The sequence below is a fragment of the Eleutherodactylus coqui genome, chromosome 2 (genome assembly GCF_035609145.1).
Source record: "Eleutherodactylus coqui strain aEleCoq1 chromosome 2, aEleCoq1.hap1, whole genome shotgun sequence".
In the NCBI taxonomy this organism is placed as follows: domain Eukaryota; kingdom Metazoa; phylum Chordata; class Amphibia; order Anura; family Eleutherodactylidae; genus Eleutherodactylus; species Eleutherodactylus coqui.
The window spans coordinates 156,244,146-156,267,320 of NC_089838.1; the positions used below are offsets into that span (position 1 = coordinate 156,244,146).

General features: G+C 41.8%; 1 protein-coding gene across 1 annotated transcript in view; it reads left to right on the top strand.

Annotated features, from left to right (window-relative positions):
- Positions 1 to 1,612: 1,612 nt before the first annotated feature.
- Positions 1,613 to 23,175, top strand: part of CFTR (CF transmembrane conductance regulator) — a 159,977-nt gene continuing 138,414 nt past the window's right edge. The window contains exon 1 of the mRNA XM_066591817.1: positions 1,613 to 1,784. Coding sequence (XP_066447914.1) covers positions 1,732 to 1,784 — 53 coding nt within the window. The 5' untranslated portion in view covers positions 1,613 to 1,731. The remainder of the gene's footprint in view (positions 1,785 to 23,175) is intronic.

Sequence of the window (23,175 nt, forward strand, 5' to 3'; positions counted from 1 at the left end):
AAACAAGGTAAAAAATTGTTTTTGAAAGAAAACAAAATTGAAGAAGCCACACTGGATTAAGGAAGTTCTAAGACTATGAAGGAGGAGTGTTACTCTCCATAGGCAATTGTGCATGGTATTACTACTTGTGCCATTTACGTATTAAAGTGAATTGGACGAGCTGCAGTAATAAGCACAGCAGCCCCTATAGACCCAACTCTATGGCTGTGTAAACAATGAAGGAGTTACGTCGAATCAGCAAAATCCACTGACAATGCAATGTACATGAGTGCATCCCAATGACCCCAATGGTAGATATTGCAGAAAGTAAATGGGCAGCAGTTTACCTCTTTTTATCCACTTTGAATACTGAAATAAACAGACCTGCTTAACTGATCTGTGTATAAATGTTTATGAGGAAGTCACTAGAAATAACTGTGGTCCTAATAAGTGTCAGTAATTTATCTGGATGGCCATCTTTACTGATTGCAACCTGCCCACAATTTTATAATAGCTTTTCTATTAAAATTCTGCCATTGAATGCAGCTTCAGAAGACTGGAGTTGAGGAGGTACATGTCTGTTTTCACATCTGCGACGGAACCTCAGTTCGAAGATTCTGTCACTAATCTGGCACTAAACACCAGAAGAAAAAGCCCTACATGCAGGACTTTTTAAAATGCCGAACAGCTGAGCGGAAACCAAATGGAGCCCATCATAGTCAATAGGGGTCCATTCGGTTCTGCTATAAAATGGATCAGTTTGTCCCAGGGATTCCCCTTTCCTGATCCTGTAACAAAGCAGGAAAACGGAACAACTGACACAGATGAGAATGCCGCCTTGTGGGTAAACAGTTAGTCATAGCTCTGTATCTAGTTCTAAGGACAAGAGTGTGCAATGAAAACAATGACCATGACTAGAGCTGATAATTAACGAAACAATACATTGTAACAGTACAGTTTTTTTTTATTATTAACAAGAATATCTCAATGAACTCTCAAGAACACAATCAAAATTGGTATAAATGGAGATGGATTGATAATTCCCAATTAATAACGACTATAGATTTTTTTCTTAGACGATTTCTCTTTTGACTACATACTCATTTGGGAAGAATAAAGTGATCTAGGTAGGCATTGCAACAGTGTAGCAAAAGAAATATGAATGAATATGCAAAACAATGCACAAAGTGAGCAGCACACCATATTACCAAGGCAATCACATCATTCATTTTACAGCATAATGTATAAAGCTAGTGATACCTGCCAAAACAAACAATGCTAGAGCTTATTAAACATTGCAATATGAACCAGCTCAAGTGCCACATTAAGCATAAGCAGTAATAAAGTGTCCCAGGTCATCTGCTTGTGAAACATTATGGAGATTTTCAGACCTGACATCAGTTTGACCTTCTTAATTACCACAATCACCACAAGGTCCATTACCTTATGCTGACCCAAAATACAATATGCCTTGGGTAAAGAAATCTGATTATAATTGTTTGTAACACACCCATTTTGTGTTACCTAAACAGAATGAGAGGGAGTGGAAGAGAAAGAGGGAGAAGAGGAGGAAGATATGAAGGACTAGGCTGCCTCCCTGTGCTTAGCTCTTCTTAACCTGGGCAGAGTCACGGAGGCAGTGACATCAGCAGGCTAGCAGAATAAGGTGGGTGAGCAGCAGCAGGCACAGAGTGGACTTACAGAGCCAAGATACAAGGCTGTGCCTGCAGCAGCCAGCAGCAACCAGGCACCATGCAGAGGTCCCCGCTGGAGAAAGCCAACATCTTCTCCAAGCTCTTCTTCAGGTAGGTGCTTTAAAGCTGAGTCTGGAAGTGAGAGTGCGTGCAGCATTCCTGTGCTTGCTAGCGCTGAAGGGTGACAAGGCAGGCAGTGCAGGTACCTGACACTCACACTTCTTGCTTTCACCACAAGCACTTATATAAGTAAATGAACAGGGGAGAAAAGCTATTTGGCAGTGAAAGCTCTATGCTGTGCAAGAAATTAGACTACTACTGTAAAAAAAACCTTCTGCTGCACCTGTAACAACAATGACCCACAGGACAATGACAGTAGGCATGCTCAGCGCATTATATAAACTGGATCTCCTTGTAAATGCAGCACATGAATGACCTTTGATTTTTTTTTTTACTTCTTGATCGGATCATTATGATCTTTCAGCTATAAGTAAAAGCCTTGGACTATGTGTTTTACAGAAGGAACACAAAACTTGTAGATCTACCAAATGACTATATAGCAGCTTGCAGGCTGGGGATCTATGTCTGAAAAGTGCAATGTTCTACTAAAGAGTCACATAGTGATATTAATGTGGATGAAAGGATAATCTAGTTATTAATCAGAAGTTTCCAGGGTCATGAGCTGCTAGTAATGTAGAAGAGCAGCCCTGGAAAGCTTCTAGCAGGTACATGGATTGCTAATGCTTGTGCTCCTAATAGAGGGGTGGGTTTCTTCCCCATCCTGATGGTTTACTGTCATAACACACAGCTGTATTTAGGAATATCTTTTTTTGTGATGGTGGTGTTTTATGATAACACATTATAGCTGCTTCCTTGTCTCTAAATAACACTATCTGTTATTACTACGGGGTTTATAAATAGTAATATGTGTGTTGCATATAATCACAGAGGGGACTTCCTTCCTATTAATTAACCTATTCAGACTCAACATCTCAAGGGCGGTGGTGAAAGCTTAGGTGTTCTCTGTAAGTATTTGGTGATACTATACATGTAGTGGAACCTAAACACAGGAAAAGTATAATAAAAAATGTGCACCTCCGAATGGCTTAGATCCACTTTTTTTGTTTCTGATTTATGAGACTCCTTGCCAGAAGTCCACCTCACATTAGCAGTTTAAAGAACTACATCTGCAGTTATTATAGTGATATTTATATCAAATAATGGCACCCTTTTGTATGTAGTCCTGGAAAGCCTGTACCTTAAATGTAAAGACAGAGGTGTTCAGGCAGGTAGTTCAGATAGGAAGATCACTTCTATGGATTTACTCTCTGCGAGAGGTTAACTATTACACTTGCCAATTATTTTACAGGGGTCACAGTTTTGCCACAAACTTTTTTTTTCGATTTCAGCATTCTAGTTTAGTTTTCATTTAGTACAGGTATTCACAGCATGTGTACATATGAATTATCATCTGACATTTTGTTTGATTCTGCTTATTTTCATGACTTTGCTAAATGGAGAATATTAGACGCCATTGATAGAGTATCCGCATCAAGCAATTCAATGGGCATAAGGATGCTAATAGTAATAGTGGTCATTGTTAACTGCATCACGTTTTAACCTGTAACTGTACTGTTGTCCTTAAAGGGCTTTTCTGAGTTATATAAAAATGGCAGATTATGTTAAACAATGACAACACTATGAGCCTTGTCAGCCCATCACCTCCGCTCCCTTCCTCACCAGCAGCGTCTGCTTACCTGGCTGCAGCAGTGATGTTTTGCATACATGTGACCGCTGCTGGGATCTGTGATTGATTGTGGCTGTCTCATGTAAATGTCACCACCTTGGACTGATAGGGCTTGGAGAGACTGGAGAGCCTAATCCCATTGGCTTTCTTCATCCCATGACAAGCCTTCTTTAACCAAGCCAAATTTGCTTCCCAAATGGGACAACTAACTTTTAGAATGAAGCCATCCTGTAGAGCAACTAATTGATGCAGGCCTTGTTTCTCTAACCCAGCTTTTATTGCAGGAGAAAGTTGCATGCAGCCCCTCATTTCCCATGCAGTGACTGCTGCAGAGGAAAATAGTATTGTTGTTGTTAGCCGTTTAATCGTTCACGACCCTCGGTGACCCTAAAGGCGAGCTCCCTCCATCTTTTTTGGTTCTGTACTGCTTCTTTCAGTTGTGTGATATCCATGCCAGTATCAGCCCTGACAGTATCAGCCATCGTGTTCTTTGGCAGCCAGGTCTTCTTTTGCCACTGATCTGTCCAAGCATTATAGACTTTTCTATGGGGATGCAGAGGAGAAATGTTTGAGACAGTTATGTGAGGACCAGACTAGGAATGTAACGGTCTTGTAAGAATTAGAAATTAGGTGTGAGAAGGTATCAGGAGATTAGGTCAGAGATGTATATAGGAGACAGGTTATGGACAGTCTTGTATGTCCCCATTGCCATTAAGTTCAGTCAAAGGATGAATCTGTTCGGCCAGGAGGGTGGTTTTCCTGCTCCCCTTTTTGAGCATGCAAATTGTGCTCATTTGCATGCACAAAAAAAAGAACAGCCACAGTCCCGTCCATTAAAATGGCTAATTAGCCTAATTAGTTTTATGTGTGCTATTTCCCTTCGTAAATGTGCAGGAAAATAGAACATGCTGCATATTTTTGTGTGTGATGGAATTGAGTATGCAAAATACACGCATGTGAATGAATGTATTGAAACCAATGGCTTCTATTCACTGCGTATTGCAAAAATTGGAAGGACATAGCTCCCATTAATTTGAATGGGTGTATGCACACAGGCTTTTTTTTTAAATCTGGTAAATAGCCTAAGTAGAAAAAAAAATCATAGCATGTTGTAATCTTGTCTGACTTTCGGACGAGATTAGCACATTTCAATGTGTGGTGTCCCGTACATTGGACAGCAAATAGACGGGATGACCATGTGCTGACAGTTCTGAGTTGAGCCTCAAAATCTCGCACACAACTTTTAAATTGCCCAGGTGCATGTACCCTAACCACGTAAAAAAATACTCAGTACTAAACACTAAACATAGTTGTTGTGGTTAGCCATTTAGTTGTTCACAAACCTCTGTGACCCTAAATGCTCCCTCCCTCCATGTTTTTTGGTTTTGCACTGCTTCTTTTAGTTGTGTGATATCTATGCCAGTATCAGCTCTGACAGTATCAGCCATTGTGTCTTCTTTTTCCACTGATCTGTCCAAGCATTAAAGATTTTTCTAGCAACTCGCATTACATGGCCAAAATACGTGAGTCTGAGTCTGGCCATCTTGCCCTTCAGTTATATATCGTGTCTTATACGATTCAGGACTTCTTTGTTTGTTACTCTCGCCGTGCACAGTATACGGAGCAGCTTTCGCTAGCACCATAGTATTACATGGAGCCTATTGAAATCAATTTAATACATAGTTGGGTTGAATCTGCCAAAGTGGGAGCTTTTCTTTTCATTGGTTCTTCAAATGCAGTAATCATAGGATTTAATTGTTGTCCAAAAGTCTGCTGTTAAATTTGCTGCATCTTGAACTGGAGGATAGAATATATTATTTGTACATACATAAACTGATCAGTCATAATATTAAAGCCACCTGCCTTATATTGTGTGGTTATAATCATAGAGTGAAAACAGCTCTAACTCCTCATGACATTGTTTCCATGGGATCTCTTTAGTCCCATAAGTTTTGATGTTGGTCTCCATGAAACAGGCTTGTTTTTCCAGCACAAATGCAAAATCAGTTCAAGATCTGGGGAATCTGAAGGCCAAGTGAACACCTTGAGCTCTTTGTCACATTCCTCCAACCATTCCTGAGTGATTGCAGCAGTGTACCAGGATGCATTATCCTGCTGAAACAGGCCACTGCAATTAGGTAATAGTGTTGCCATACAGGGGTGTACTTGATCTGCAACAATGTTTAGGCAGGTGGTGTGTGTAGTTAACATCCACATGAATGTCAGGATACAACATTTTACAAGCCACAGAGTATCATACTGCCTCAGTGGGCTTGCCTTCTTCCCGTAGTGCATCCTAGTTCCATTTCTTCCCTAGGTAAGCAATGTACATGGCCATCTATAGATAGCCAGCAGCACTACATCAGGTAAGACACGGTCAGGAGTTCCCAGTTCTAGACATAGGTGCGAGTCCCAGAGGTACACCTGCAGTTATCAGATATTTATGACATTTCCTGTGGAGATGCCTTAAATGTCTTAGAAATACTCCTTTAATTATAGAATAAACATAAGGCTTTGTTCCCATGAGCGTATATTGGCTGCCACCGTATATCCTTCCCACCTCCCTTCTCTGGCCACTGTCAGTGGCTCCCATAGGAGCCCATGCAGGGGCCAACGTATTCCAGCCCAAAAGCTAGTTCCAGGGCTATCTTTTGGGCCCAACGTAAAAACTATATGGGCGCTTTTACGTTGCGGGAATACGGCCATGTGATCTGATGCATTGGAATCCAATGCATCAGATCACAGCGTATATTGGCCGGCCATGAAAACAGCGGGCCGATATACAGTCGTGTGAAAGAGCCCTTAAGGGGAGATTTATGAAAACTGTCCAAAAGAGAAATTGCCCTTATTGCCCATGGCATCCAATCACAGACCAGCTTTCATTTTTCAAGAGCAGAATACAAAATGAAAGCTACTCTGTGATTGGTTCCTTTGGACAACAAGGACAATTTCTCTTTTGCCCAGTTTCATAAAATTTCCCCCTCTAAATGCCTAAGGCAAATTGTCGGTTCAAGGCCATAAAATCTTTATGTGACTGACATAAAATATTCACAATCATGTAAGGAAATTTTGCAAAGCTCTGCATTACAATTGTTTTTCTATATAACTGACGGTACACTTTATAGTACATTATGATACTTGGAGGCACTTATCTCATATCAATTGTTTTTCATTATTCAGTTTCCTACTTCTTTTTTTAGCTTTTATTCTAGTGATATTTTAGTAACTGATGACTACAGTAGACACAAGGAACAGGACGTATTTCCTACTTAAGTGCCAGTCAGCTACAATTAAGTACAGGTGGAAGCTCATCTTTTGCTATTAGTATTTTTTAGTGTGTCATGGGCATCTCAAACTTGCTTATGTGATTGTTACCTGTACATTATTAACCCTTTCCAATACACTGTCTGATGTCTGAAGACATTCTGATTGTAGGCTGTACAGCTCTGATGACGGAAGACGTCCAGCAGGGTATTCCTACTGTATATAACTGGCCGCTCTGTTGTTGGGGGCCTCTCCAGCATGTCCCATACCGCAGTACTGGCTCTAACCAGCAGATGGCGCCATTGTATAATGGCAGAAGGAGAAAGCCCCCTAGAAAACCCTGAATCCAAAATTGGATTGCAAAGGGTTAATCTTAGTGTTAACCAAATGCATTACATGATGCAATAATTATCTAGCTCGGCTACATAATTTGGTGATTTTAATGGATCAAATACAATAATCTATGATCTTGGGTCATGGGTAAGAGCAAATTATGGGGCCTGCCAATAGAATCTGAGACATCTCACTGTGTATAGTGAGCAATAATTCAATTTAGGCCTCTTTCACACGAATGTATGTATTTTTACAGCCGCCCTCGCACGTGCCGTAAATTCGCATTAATGAAGAATAGCAGCGATCGAGTCCCCAGCTTAATTAGCGTTTTCTCGTCCATTCACACGGGTGTACCATAGAAAAAATACGCTGCAGCATGGAATTCCATTGGTCGGCAGAAATCTTCGGAATGAGTTCTAAAAGCTTAAATAGCGGCTGTTGTGTTCTTTTACGGATGCAGTTAAATTCCCTCCCCCTCTCTTTTTTTTCAGCTCCCACAAGAGTCTATGGGAGCCTCCAGCGTTTTTCATCAAAATATAGGTCAAGAGCTATCTTTTCATGCAGCGATGTTTTCTTTTTTACAGCACAATTTTTTTATGTGACCAAAAATCGCACATTTAAATGAAAGCATTGGAATCCAATGCTTCACATGGTAGCGATTTTCAGCCGACGTATTTATGCGGTTAAATAGCTGCGTAAAAACACTTGTGTGAATAAGGCCTTATGCTGACTACTGCCTGGATTATCCCATCCGGACAACTCCTGTCCATTTGCCCTATCAGGGTATATGACCATCACAGAGGAGGTTCATCCACTCCTTTCTATGAGTTACGGCGAATTCAGACGATCGTGGTTTTATCCCCTTATATGGCGGCCGTTATGATCACAGCTGTATAACGGGACAAAACAAAACCACTGATCTCTATGGGATTTCAGTGGTTTTTCTTTCACCACCTCTTTTCTCGGCTGTGATTTGTATAGTCGGAAAAATATAGAACCTGTCCTATCTTTCCCACATGTGGTGTGAGAGATCGGGCAGCACGTATCTTCCCACCTCTTTTTTGGTGCAGAGTTTGAATTGCTGGCGATGGAGAAGACATCTCCCTCATTCAGGCGCAGCTATGCTCCATACTGCGGAGCGAAGTTGCTCCAACAACAGTGTGCGAGACGCAGATAATTTCCCACAAATATGAACCCTATTCTTTTGAATGGGATCATACACATGATGGGATCCATTCAGTTTCCGCTCAGGTGACGACTTTTGGATGTAAGAAAAAGCGTTGCATGCAGCGCTTTTGTTCCAGTATTTTGAGCCGGATCTGCGACGCAGCCTCCAACTAGAGGTTCCAATATAGATTTGAAACTGGCCTAAGGACTATAAAAACTACGGGTCCTTTCACACGGAGGTAGGAATTGTCCGCCCAAGCGAACAAGCAAACAATGACAGAGTTGTTTCCTTTAAAATGCACGCAGTTTAAACAAGCAGATTATGGCCGCCTGCACACGGGCGGAAATCCCGCGGTGGGATTTGCCGCGGGATTTCCGCAACTAAAAGCCTGCATAGGAGTGCATTACAATACGCACTCCTATGCAGACGGCCGCGGTTTGGCCGTGCGAAATGTCGCGTGGCAAACAAACCGCGGCATGTCCTATTTCTGTGCGGGGCTTGCAGAGCCTCGCACAGAAACGTCACTCACCCGGCCGCCGGCTCCGGTCTGCGCATGTGCCGGCTGCCTAGCAGCCGGCACATGAAAGAGCCGGGGCCGCCGGGCGCGGGTGAGTACGCGCTCCTCCCTGCAGGCGCTTGAGTCATGTCCAGCGGCGAGAATTCTCGCCGCCGGATCCGACCCGTCCGTCTGCAGGCGGCCTAACAGTTTACATTTTTTTTACTCAATCGATCAGATGCTGTACCAGTGAATGGCAACGACTGCATGATTGGTGTTTAAACCAAACAATTTGCGAACAAGTGAAAAATTATTTTTATATATGCGTGAAATAAACAATGAACAACAAGCAAATAAATTATCGTTTATCGTTCAATTTTTGGGTGTGTTTATACTGAATCATTATTGATCAAATTCGCACAATTCTGTGATTTTTTTTAACGATAATTGTTCCGTTTAGAAGGGCCCTAACTGCACATGTGTGGCCAGAGCATTTCCTGTGGGGTTCGAGTGGATCTGTCAGCTGTTTTCATGGCCAGCTGATATACGCTACATTGGGAGAAATAAAACTGGTGAATGGGCGCAGAAATCAAACGTTTGTGCGCCCTTTCAGAGGGCATGGGTTCCGGCGCATATACGCCGAGACTACTATGCCGTCGCCCCTTTACCCTCCCTCCCCATTGCAGGCTCACTTCTGCTCTTATCCTCGCTCGTTTTTTGCAATGGGAGGGGGCAGGCGGGATCGGAGCTAAGCTTCGTCCCGTCCCGCCTCCTCCTATTGATGGCTATGGACAAGGGGTGGGGAGAGGGCGGGAGCTTAGCTCCACCCACATCCCGCCTCTTGTCTGCAACCAGCAATGGGAGGAGGCGGGATGGGCCGGCGCTTAGCTCTGCCCCATCCCGCCCCCTCCCATTGTAAAGAGCCAGCGAGGAGGAGAGCAGAGGTGAGCCTCACAGGGGGAGGAGAGCAGAGGGAGGGGGTTTAGCAGCCACGCTGCTAAACTTCCTCCCACCTCTGGCCACTGCCATGGGCTCCCATAGGAGTCCATCCAGCGGCCGACGTATTCCGGCCCAAAAAATAGTTCCAGGACTATCTTTTGAGCCCCACGTAAAAACGCCCGGCGCTATTTTGGCCGTCCGGGCGCTTTTAAGTCTCAGGAATATGGCCATGTGATCTGATGCATTGGAATCCAATGCATTAGATCACAGCATATATCAGTCGGCCGTGAAAACAGCGGCTGATATACACTTGTCATAAAGAGCCGTAAGGCTCTGAATAATCCTCAGTTTTAAGAGACAGCTAAATCCTTTTATAAGGGCAGCTTCACACGACCATAATGCAAATCGTGGCCACTCCTGCAGAGAACGAGTGTGCTTTGCGTGCACGCCTGCGCAAATACAGTGGACAGGCACCGCTAGTTCACATGGGCGGTAGAATCACCCCACCCTGATTTATTAAGCCAAACAAGGGTCCGATGCAAAAATATAAATGAGAATGAACCCATTGAAATCAATGGGCTCTATTTTCCGTATTTTTTGCCCCATAATAGTGTCAGTCACTGTTTTTGCATTACAAATAGCATGGATGGCTCCAGAAAAGACTCTTCCGAATTGTATTTACGCATACATTCGTCTGTGGAAGTCCTAAAACTTATTCTTTTCAATATGGACCATATATGCAAAAAGTACTGAAACAATCCGGGTGTCGGGATCGTTGAAGGCCCCAGTGGTCAGATCCTTTCTGGTAATTGTTTTATTGACTGTCGTATCGATAGGGCAGACCGTAGGGTAAAACCCTAACTTCAAAGAAAAATCATTTCTAATGCAGAACATTTGAGAAATTATTTTCACTGGACAGAAGATAAATGTCAGCTGAATTCACTGCGGTTTTGACACAAAATAAAGGCTAAGTGATAGCATGGTATCTCTTGCCCTGGAATACTTAGAGAGACAGTGACTGACCAATAACTGTGCAGGCTGTGTATATTCACAGTTTATGCTGTAAAGGTGTTCCTATATGACTTGTGAAGCAATGCATCAGGTAATCTACTTTTGTTTTATAACAATATTTTTTATTGGAAGCTTTCCTGGATAGAAAATGAACAAAGCCAGCAGGTCCAAAAGGAAAACAATGTAGTACAAAATTAAACATGTGGTTGCAGCATAATACATACCAAAATACAAATATCTGCAATTAACACAGAAATATGTTCACTTAATATAGTAAAACATTCCATATCATAGATACGTGCCTGAATGCAGTGGGGCAGAAGAGCAAATACGGTAAAAACACAGTAGCCACACGGCCAATACTACAAAACATGGAGAAAATTAACATACAGGGAAGGGAGGGGATAAAGGGAATAGAGCGGAGAAATTGATGCACCCTATTAAAAGTTGGGATGAGGTTTGATTCAATATGGGGAATTCCTTCATCCATGGTGACTGGTTGAATTTTACAACTGAACCCAATGAATTCAATCTACTTTTAAGGTCATCTCTCTTACCCGTGTCGGACAGGGGAACCTGGGGCCTACTAATAGAACTGACTCTGGGAATCCAGCCTACAGATACATGCAAATAATATGTATTCATTTTTAAGCCTAATTCACATGCATATTATGGTAGAAGAATTATACAATAGGGTAGCAGCATCAAATTTACTATATAGATACAGTACCACACCCAAACTTAGGACATAGATCTGGTACCAGAACAAAGCTTACTGCATAGATATGGTAGCAGAACTTAGCTTACTATATAGGTATGGTACCAGAACCAAGCTTCCTAAAAAGATATGTTAACAGAACTGTGCTTACGGTATAGATATGGCACCAAAACCGAGCTTAGAGCATACATACCATAACACTGACTGGACTTTACTTGTGACCTGTTACTTGTTGTAACATTGGATTTTACGAAATAAATGATCAGTTGGAACCTAACATTGTTTTCCCTGACAATTGCTCCGTTAACCATCCTAAAGGACTACAACACCAGCGCACAAGGAGATTTTTTCTTCCTTTACTCTCGTTTATTTCCCCCATTTGGTGAATCCAGTATGGGGTACCTCTGCCTGCTGCTCTCTTTGCTATGAGGATTGTTGAGGACCCCCAAGTCACCACTGATAAGCTTGCCAGGACCTCTGGTGCGAGTGGGTACCTACCTTTGGGGGGTCCAGCTCAGCACCAGGTGAGTTCAGCCTTATTTATCACTTGGATTCATATACTTACGCACTGACCTTTATACATTGCTTACATTACTGTTAGATTAATAAAAGCAAGTTGACACTAAAAGACACTTTAACAGAACCACGCTTACCGTATAGATACCTAAGTGTCTGAAAAATAAGGGTGCGTAAGTGGCCTTTCACATCACATTTTTGGTTCCATTCTGGGTTTCCTCCCAGCGTTCTGTTGGGATCGCTGAAAATGGCACCCAGATGGAACCTTAGACCATAGGCTTTCACTACTAATACAAAGAGCAATGTTTCCATTAGTTTCCAGCATTTGTGTCAGACAGAATAGTGTAGTGGCTACACTCTTCTATCCAGTACAAATGTGAAATGAATGGATACCTGCTCAAATGGACACCAAAGCTTGTAGCTTTGGTCTCCAGTTTAATATTCACAGCCTATGGTTCCATCTGAATGTTGTCTTCAGTGCTCCAGATGGAAACATGACACTGGATGGTCTCGAACTTGGAACTTGCGTACTGTGCTGATATAAAAGAAATACTGAACTAAGTACATGGTGCACTTCTATAATTTCACCATGTTTATTGAACGCTATACATTGTATTCATGAATACTGCAAATGCTACAATAGTTATATACAAAGGCCCCTTGCATGCCATCTTCTTTAGGGCTCCTTCACACTGGCGTTCGCGATTTTGCCGCAAGATTTTGTTGCAGCAAAATCGCTTTTTTGTTCCCGTGATTTTTGAGCATTGGCGGTGCATTTTCCTGAGAATAATCTCTCATTGCATCTCTGCCGCACGCTATTTTATCGTGTGAAAGTCAAGAGTTTCTAAAAAACACATTGCATCACACGAAAATTGCAAGCTCGTGTTTTGCAATGCAATAAAAAGGAGGTTCCACTGGGAAACGTAGGGGATAAAAAAAATAAAAAATCACAAAACCCAGAAAGATAGGACATGCTGCAATTTTTTTTCACTCCTCATCACATGAGTGAAAACATTGTAAATGTGAAGGAAACCATTGAAAAGCATGGGTTTCATAATTCTGTGTTTTCACTCGCTCTCACATTGTGTGATTTTATCGCAGGTGTGAAGGCAGCCGTATGCAGCTTTTTGGAAAATGTACATTTTTGTTTTAACTAGAAAACATATTCAGAAGTATGCCACTGCATATGTTTGTATAATGGAGGTCAGTTCAAGTTTGCCTTTGTCGAAAGAACAATATATTCACTTCCATTATAAAAAAATTGTCAGATGAAAGTTTTATTTAGTTCTATATGGAGATGTCAAAAAGAGTACATAGTTGGTGTACAGCTGTGGTATACAAAGAACAAGGATTTAAAAGAATAAAAGTTAAATGTGTGGCACACATTGGTAATTTTTGTGCTTACTCACACAGCCATGGCTGTCTGTGTCCTCGAATTTTCACGCATCAGACAGTACATGGATGCTGTCCGTGTGTTGTCCGCCCCACACTTTGCATGAAAACAGATGAGAATAGGACATGCAGTGATTTTTTTCCCGTACTGTAGCAGGGTAGTATCAGACTAGCCTGCAGAGGGTGCTAGATAGGCATTCTGACACCTGCAAAAGGAAAAGATAGGGTTAACACCTGATGGGTGTAGCAGGAATTGGTTGCATTTAAGCCAGTTCCTGCCAGAAGCAAGGGGGAAGTTACAGCTTGGCAGTGCAGGACAGGCTGCAAGCTGAGGTCCAGTGTGGACCAGTTAGGTCTTTCACCCGGTTGGACGGAGGAAGACGCCCTCAGGACGGCACAGGAGGGTTAGTGACAGGACCCTGTGGGTTGTGAACCCAGGATTGCACATGGACTGTGTTTGTGTATGCTGTTTGCTGTGAAATAAATGCTGGCAGGTGCCAGTCTTAAAGAGAATTCACGTCTCATGAAGCATTTCTACACGTGTGGTGCGCCAATATTCTGTCTGAGAGGTCAGCGATCCGCAGGCGAATGACCCCAACTTGCCACAGTACAGAACATCAGTCCATGGGAAAAATTGCCTGTGTGAATGGACTCATTGGCAACTATAGATCTGTGTTATAGCCATGGAAAACACAGATAGCACATGGGCATTATTCACAGCCATGTGAATACCCCCTTGCACATGCTTTTACATACACAGTTACACACTTTTAGGACTTATCTCTACGAGCATGGGCACAACTATGCTCAGCGACACGGAGTGCAGTTGTGCCTGAACGAGAGGGATCCCTTCCCCTTTGCCGGCTTTTTATGCTCACTTTTTTCATTGGCCCAAGGAAAAGAGGAGACATATCCCACTACACCATGCAGCTGCAAACAGATTGCAGCCGATAGATTTGCTCATTGCTCATGAAGGGATGTCGCCAGCATGCACATGAATAAGGATGCCAGTACTGAGTTCAGGGGCCTACTGGGGGATTCCCCGGCTCCCCGGTGGGCCAGTCCTGTCTCTTACCCTTTTTTAAGATGCACATTAATAATTAATAAGCCTCATATATTAAAATATAAATATTTTCAAAAATCTACTTGGAAGTGACTTCTAGTATTTATATTCTCCTCTTAAGACCACAAAATGCAAAGATGATATAAAAAGGGATAATGGGAACAGGAAATGAAATCTACTGGGTTGAAGGTAAAAATCCTTCCTCTGTGGGGATGATTGCTTGCAGGACTATAAGTACCAACTAAATCTATTAACAAAACAATCAGTTGATCTGCTTGGTTGTTGTTCCTTGACAAATACACTATCTGTCAACAGTATGAGCCGAATTGTTGTAATTGGCAGATATCTCTAATTTGTTTTATCAGATTTTTATTAACAAAAGAATCTCTATTTGGTAATTCCATGTAGATCTTGATCTATATCTACATAATCAAACAGATACTGTTGCAAAAAACCCCCGAAATGTGCATTTACACCACAAAGATGACCATTCAAAAGATGGCTTTTGAGCAGTCATTTTGCATAAACTACTAATTGGTGCTAATACCTATTAGTACCAATTAGTAGCCTGTGAGCTGGTGGGAGCTGTATTCAGGGAACAGACCACCCGCTGTTCCATGAATACATCCTCTTTGTTCTGCCAACAGGGCTGACAGGTGAGACAATGTAATCGGCTGTTATCAGCGGTCCCCAGGCGGAACACAGAGTCTGTCTTATCAGCTCTTCTACTGAATGATGGATTTCATGTTGAACTAAAAATCATCGTTCAGCAGACAAGTGAAATATGGGCACATTTACACCCAACGATTATTACTCAAAAGGCGGCTTTTGAGAGAATTTTGAGCGATAATCATTGTGTCTAAAATGGGCCTTAAGTGAACCCTTTAAAATTATCTGTATTTCTGCATAGGGGATCAATAAAATGAGGTCTCGTTGCTATTTAAGTCACAAATGTATACAAATGTAATCTAACTATAAACTAATATAACGTAAGAGTGTTGCAGCACTCAGCAGATTTTCCAACGTCCTTTATTATTTCAACATAAATGCTTGCATATTGCTCCGGCTCCAAGAGCTGAGGAACATGACCACCAGCAAGGCAGCGTCTGTTTTACTTTACTCATGCTTCATTTTGGCCAAAATGAGAAGAACATGCTTCAAGGAAAATGTTCTGTAGACGAATGAGACAAAAGCAGAATGTTTTTTAGTACAGATACACAACGCTATATTTGGAGGAAAAAGAACACTGTACAACAACACCCAAGCCTCATCTGTGTCAACTGAGAAGCATGGTGGAGGGAGCATCAGTTTTCACTGCATCAGATGTGGAAGCCTTGTGATCATTGAGGGATCATTGAATCCTATATGCAAATATTTTTCAGGAAAATTTAAGAATCACGTGGCCCACAAGAAGAGAGCAGCTGTTAGATGATTTTGCCCTCTAGTGATATTTTCGGTTTGACGCAATCTAACACTACCTTGTTCATTGTCATGGCAGTCCAAGATATCCCTAGGATTCTCCTCCAGCAGCATAGTTCAAGCAAATCAATTTTCCTTCTGTCTGTTTTCCTGAGCGTCCAACTTTCACAACCATACGTCATGATGGGAAAGACAATTGCATTGACCAGTCTGGTTTTTGTTGGGATGCTAATATCCTTGCTTTTCCAGATCTTTTCCAATCCTACCAAGTGTAATCTGTCTCTTATTCTCGGGTCCAGATTGCGCGTTGCAATTGATTGCTGATCCAAGGAAGATGAAATCTTGGACCGACTCAACTTCTGCGTTGTTAATTTTTATGTTCACTGTACTATTGCCTATTGTGGTCATGAGATCAAAAGTTATAATTGTTTTCATGAACATTATCATGTGTACACATAGTCTTGCAACTTCTTTTTTTTTTCATTGTGTTTATTTAAATTTCCTCATCTGCTGTAACTCATTCTTAGAAATTGCGTATGTGTTGTACACAAATCTCAAAAATAATCCAATATATTTAATTATTGAAATGATCATCCCCATATAAACTCTTATTAAATCATAGATGTAGTACAAAGACATAACTCACAGAAAAAGAAGCCAAATATGCATCCCCTGATACATTGCAGGAGAGGCTCAATCACCATGTTCCCTGATAGCATGTAGAGAGCCAGACTGCAATATGAGGGAGCGATTGTTCAGTGTAGACTAAAATGCAGCCACACACCTCAAACCAAATTGAGGGAGAAGTGACTGCAGATTAAATAGTCTGCATATGCGAACCGATACCAAAGATGTCAGCCATAGATAGGTGTGCCACACTACACAGGATTACAACCCATACTGGCAAAGCAGTGGATTTCCCTGTATCACCATAGTGTGCCACACTAGTATGACACCCCAGGCTCCCTCTGCATCTATAGCTGACCACACGCAAAAAAATACTGATAAATGCAGGTGTTAGTTAGCATTTTGGCCAAAACACATAACCTGACGGGCCACGGCAAGGCGACCACGTGTATGTCAGAACCGACGCTATCTCACTATTACCTAGATTAAAATCACAGAGGTGAGAGAAAATATGTACAAAGACATAACTCAGAAAAAGAAGCCAAATATGCATCCCCTGATACATTGCAGGACAGGACGAATCACCATGTTCCCTGATAGCATGCAGAAAGCCAGATTGCAATATGAGTGAGCAATTGTTCAGTGCAGACTAAAATGCAGCCACACACCTCAAACCAAATTGGGGGAGGGGTGACTGCAGATAACATAGTCACACGTGAACCTATAAAATAGTCATAAATTAGTGCACATGAACCTATACCAAAGATGGCAGGTGTTTTTTATAGATGTAATGCAGTATCTTTTTAATCGGCACACAGGTCCTTATGCCAGGTCTGCACAGTGTGAAAGAGTGTTTTTCTTGATGCTGCATCCAAAGTAATATGACCACTGTATACATAGGAATGTAATGAATTTTACAATGAGTGCACTACATTCCATAACTCAACTGGGTCAATAACCAATTCAAGAATATGCTTGTTTCTAAGCATGGCATGGATTACATAATGGGTTTTGAACCTTTTATCAAAAACTAAAAGGTTCAAACCCCATTAAATAGGTTCTCTAGCTACAAACTATTGGTGGCCTATCCTCAAGATAGCTCATCACTAGTAGATCAGTGGGAGTCCATCACCCTGGGCCCCCTTCTATCAGCTGCTATCTGGACCAGTTTGCTGGTGCACTGAGTTGATTTCTGCAGGAAGCAGACAGCCCTATTCTTACTACAATGGCCAGGCTTGGTATTGCAGACCACGTTCTCATTTACGTGAATGGGAACTTTTCCTGTAGAGATCAGTACAGTGCACAAGTGCATTGGCTCAGAGAACAGTTGATCAATGAGGGTCCCACACGATGGACCCCCCAATCTACTATTGATGACTTCTCCTGTGGATATGCCATCAAGAGTTTACTACTGGACAACCCCTTTAAAATCATTTAATGAATGAGCCAAAATCTTAATTCAATGATGTATAACGTAGTCTTGGAGCATGAACTGCACTAATAAGGCTATAAGGTGTTCACATCAGCAATGACATAATTGTCAACATGATAAGGTAGAAAAAAACCTCTGTGGTGAGATATAGTAATTTTAGGGTCTTCATAGGTTCGGTGATTGATGATACCAATGGAAAGCCAAGCCCCAGTGTTTTTGCATTAATTTTCTTACTATAACTGTCAAGATAGTTTTATTGCGTTAATTTTGGATAATTTTCCTTCATTTTAATGAGTTAGGTATGTGCCCCCCTTGCTCATGCTGAGTGAACATTGCATGTTGTAGTAAACATTTTTGCACAAGTGAAACATACGTGTTGTGAGCACACGCTGGCTTCCTAGCTGAGCTCTTCAAGATAAGGTCAGAGAGCGATACTTTAGATCCTTCATGTTTTCAGTTGTCATCAAGGTTTATGCGCTTTTTATGAAGTTTATTAGGGTAGTATAAACAATCAAAGATCTACAGATCATAATAAATAAACATAAAATCAATGGGTAGTGAAGAAAGGAAACCATTGTGTTATTTATGTATCTATCAGATCTTTTCTTTCCAAAGCTTTTGTGTAAACACTGCAAACAATCAAACAGACGTACTCTTGTAGATACTGAAAACATATCCATACAGTGTGCTGCTATCTAAAAAATATGACCGTATTCAATACTTGATTTACTGAACTGCAAGAAAGAATGGGAAATAGCCAAATTATTGTTCGGAAAATGCACTGTAATTTGCAAATACCTTTTTAAACATGCAATGCATAAATAGTATATATGGTGCCAGGATTAGGATTGGATTTTGTCAGGACAAAGATAGGAAATAGAGATGAGCGAGCACCCAAATGCTCGGGTCCTCGTTATTCCTGTCGAACTTATCGTAAAATTCGAGAGCTCTATTTGAGTAACGAACTCCTTTGACTTCAATGGGAGACTCGAGCATTTTTGTATGGGACCCGCCAGTTGCCGAGCTTTTTTTCCCCCCTGTGTTCGTGTTCTCTCTCTCTCTCTCTCCCCTCCGCCAAGCCAGCCACAAACTACCGTTGACGTGCGCAGCGTCGCAGTGGGAAGGGGTCAAATCTGACACGTCAATGGCGGGGAGGGGCCAAAACTGGGGCGGGGTCGAACACAGTGTGATGCTCGCTCGAGTAGCAAGCACCATCGAGTATGCTAATACTCGAATGAGCATCAAGCTCGGAAAAGTACATTCGCTCAACTCTAATAGGAAACTTTTCTATGGCAAAACGTGGGAAAAGTTCCCCTAACCTTGTTTAAATGAGCATTGATCACATTCATGGCACTAGAATATAAGGATTCCGGATGGAGCAATGTTAAAGAGTTTGTATGATCTTAAGCCTTCCTTCAAGCGATTTTTTTACTGCTGGCTGCGGCATCTTGCCCCGAAATCCCTCAGTCAGCAAAACTACTATAATCAATTTAAATGCCACACTAGACATACTTGTCATTGTTTAACAGTGCTAGCCGCTGTTGGACTTCCTTCTACTCCCTTTATTTGACGGCTCACATAGGCTCCCATAGGAGTTTATGGAGCCTCCAGCATTTTGCCGTAAAAAGATAAGACAAGAGCAATCTTTTGACACAATAGAAATTTTGGCGTTAAAATAATGCGCCAATGTTCCATCTTCTTAGGTGCGGCAAAACATCGTTTGTCTGAAGGAACTCATAAGAAACCATTGGTTCCAATAGACACGATTTTTTGACGCGTGTAGTTTGCGTCAAAGTAATGCCCCGTGTGAAAGAAGCCTTAGGCCCTTTTACACGGAATTATTATCATTCAAAAACCCGTTCAAGCGAGCGAAAATGAACAATAATTGTTCAGTGTAAACGCAGCCAACGATCGAAATACAAACAATAAATCGTTTGCTTTTTGTTCATTGTTAAGTTTCTGCAGGCATGAAAATCAGCGTTGGCTCGTTCACTTATCGTCTGGTTTAAATGCCGATCGTTTAGTTGTTCTCATTCACTTACAAAGTGATTGTGAATGAATTAATGATTTCTCGTTTGAAAAAGCTAACGATGTGTCTGCCTGTATAAATAGGCTGCTGCGCGAATTCATTCACTCGTTCAAACAATAAATCGTTTGGTGTAAACTTACTCTTAGAAAGACACAGCTTCTTTCTTTCAGAAACAGCACCACTCTTGTCCACAGGCTGTGTCTGGTACTGCAGCTCATCCATTGAAGTGAATGAGGCTAAGCTACAATACCACGCACATCCTATAAGGAGAAGTGGCATTGATTCTGGAAGAAAGAAGCCATGTTTTTCTAACATCATATAGGGACTTCTGCGGAAGAGCGTAGGCGTAGATGCGCTCGCGATAGTGTGACGTAATAGCACTGTGAAGGGAGAACCAGCATGGGCTATCGCATGCATAACCGTGCAATTTACTATACTTTTCTGCGCTGATGGGTCTGATCACATCAGTGGACACACATGCACTCGTGAGTGTATCGGGTGTGCAGACTAATTTGTCCTTGTTGTTATCGATTAACACAGCAAAATCGTGTAGTCCATTGCAGATCACCCAGCAGTTTGTCCCAGTGATGCTCGCTTTTGTGCCGTTACACAAGAGCGAGTAAAATGTGACTGTTCCCAGTAAGAGAAACCAAGTAATCTTGTAGATATGATACCTTTTAATGGCTAACAAAAATACATGATGTTACAGCAAGCTTTCAAACCTACTTAGGGTTCTTCTTCAGGCATGATGAAATAGATCCGAATATATATATATATATATATATATATATATATATATATACACTACCGTTCAAAAGTTTGGGGTCACCCAAACAATTTTGTGTTTTCCATGAAAAGTCACACTTATTCACCACCATGCGTTGTGAAATGAATAGAAAATAGAGTCAAGACATTGACAAGGTTAGAAATAATGATTTGTATTTGAAATAACATTGTTTTTACATCAAACTTTGCTTTCGTCAAAGAATCCTCCTTTTGCAGCAATTACAGCATTGCACACCTTTGACATTCTAGCTGTTAATTTGTTGAGGTAAGCTTGTGAAATTGCACCCCACGCTTCTAGAAGCATCTCCCACAAGTTGGATTGGTTGGATGGGCACTTCTGGCGTACCATACGGTCAAGCTGCTCCCACAACAGCTCAATGGGGTTCAGATCTGGTGACTGCGCTGGCCACTCCATTACCGATAGAATACCAGCTGCCTGCTTCTGCTGTAAATAGTTCTTGCACAATTTGGAGGTGTGTTTAGGGTCATTGTCCTGTTGTAGGATGAAATTGGTTCCAATCAAGCGCTGTCCACTGGGTATGGCATGGCGTTGCAAAATGGAGTGATAGCCTTCCTTATTCAGAATCCCTTTTACCCTGTACAAATCTCCCACCTTACCAGCACCAAAGCAACCCCAGACCATCACATTACCTCCACCATGCTTAACAGATGGCGTCAGGCATTCTTCCAGCATCTTTTCATTTGTTCTGCGTCTCACAAACGTTCTTCTTTGTGATCCAAACACCTCAAACTTGGATTCATCCGTCCACAACACTTTTTTCCAGTCTTCCTCTGTCCAATGTCTGTGTTCTTTTGCCCATCTTAATCTTTTTCTTTTATTGGCCAGTCTCAGATATGGCTTTTTCTTTGCCACTCTGCCCTGAAGCCCAAAATCCCGCAGCCGCCTCTTCACTGTAGATGTTGACACTGGTGTTTTGCGGGTACTATTTAATGAAGATGCCAGTTGGGTACCTGTGAGGCGTCTGTTTCTCAAACTAGAGACTCTAATGTGCTTATCTTCTTGCTTAGTTGTGCAACGCGGCCTCCCACTTCTTTTTCTACTCTGGTTAGAGCCTGTTTGTGCTGTCCTCTGAAGGGAGTAGTACACACCGTTGTAGGAAATCTTCAATTTCTTAGCAATTTCTCGCATGGAATAGCCTTCATTTCTAAGAACAAGAATAGACTGTCGAGTTTCAGATGAAAGTTCTCTTTTTCTGGCCATTTTGAGCGTTTAATTGACCCCACAAATGTGATGCTCCAGAAACTCAATCTGCTCACAGGAAGGTCAGTTTTGTAGCTTCTGTAACGAGCTAGACTGTTTTCAGATGTGTGAACATGATTGCACAAGGGTTTTCTAATCATCAATTAGCCTTCTGAGCCAATGAGCAAACACATTGTACCATTAGAACACTGGAGTGATAGTTGCTGGAAATGGGCCTCTATTCACCTTTGTAGATTTTGCACAAAAAAACAGGCATTTGCAGCTAGAATAGTCATTTACCACATTAGCAATGTATAGAGTGCATTTGTTTAAAGTTAGGACTAGTTTAAAGTTATCTTCATTGAAAAGTACAGTGCTTTTCCTTCAAAAATAAGGACATTTCAATGTGACCCCAAACTTTTGAACGGTAGTGTATATATATGAGAAGGCACAGACATGGTGTTATTAATTTGCCCTTAACACAATACCAGACAGGATGAGCAAAGGAGTAAATAATTAGTCCACTGATAAGGATGTGAAATTTTTATGGTCTTTAAATTGGTGTTAGGGGGTCACCAGTAGAGATGAGCGAGCACGCAAATGCTCCGGTACGCGTTATTCGAGTCGAGCTTTTCGTAAAATTCGAGAGCTCTACTCGAGTAACAAACCCCACTGACTACAATGGGAGACTCGAGCATTTTTGTATGTGGGACGCGCTGCGATGGGGAGGATTTCAAAACAGGCACGTCACAGCGGGTAGGAGCCAAAAACTGGGGCGGGGTCGAACACGTACGCTAATACTCGAACGAGCATCAAGCTCATCAGAGTATGTTTGCTCAACTCTAGTCACCAGGCCAGCATGTTTTCTCTGCTCCAGATTTCTCATATTCACCACTGATGTAAAAAGTCCCCTCCGAGGTTCCTTCCGGTCTTGGGAGTATTAAAGATGGTTATAAACTTGTACTCCGAAATTCTTCTGTGACACTGAGATTTGAAATTGCCTTTTAGTAAAATAACTCTCATATCTTCTATGCTGTGTCCGTGACTAGAAAAAATGCTCGGCCACAGGTAATTCTGGCTTTCTCTGTTTAATTGTGTTGTGATGTGACCTCATCCCCAACAGGATCAGGTACACAACATTGGACGTAAAACATGTGAATGTCCCCAGGATCTTATAGTCCTGCTGTGTCTTGGGAATTTGTATCCTGTCAGTACATGTGAGCAGGAGCGAGTATTGCTGCCATCACTCAAAGCGTTGCCAGCATGGGGGTGGATTGGGGTGGGGAAGATTCTCCCCAATCCTCTACCATTCACAGTAAACAGACAGTTGATGAGAAGTGACCACCCTTTGCCTTCACAAC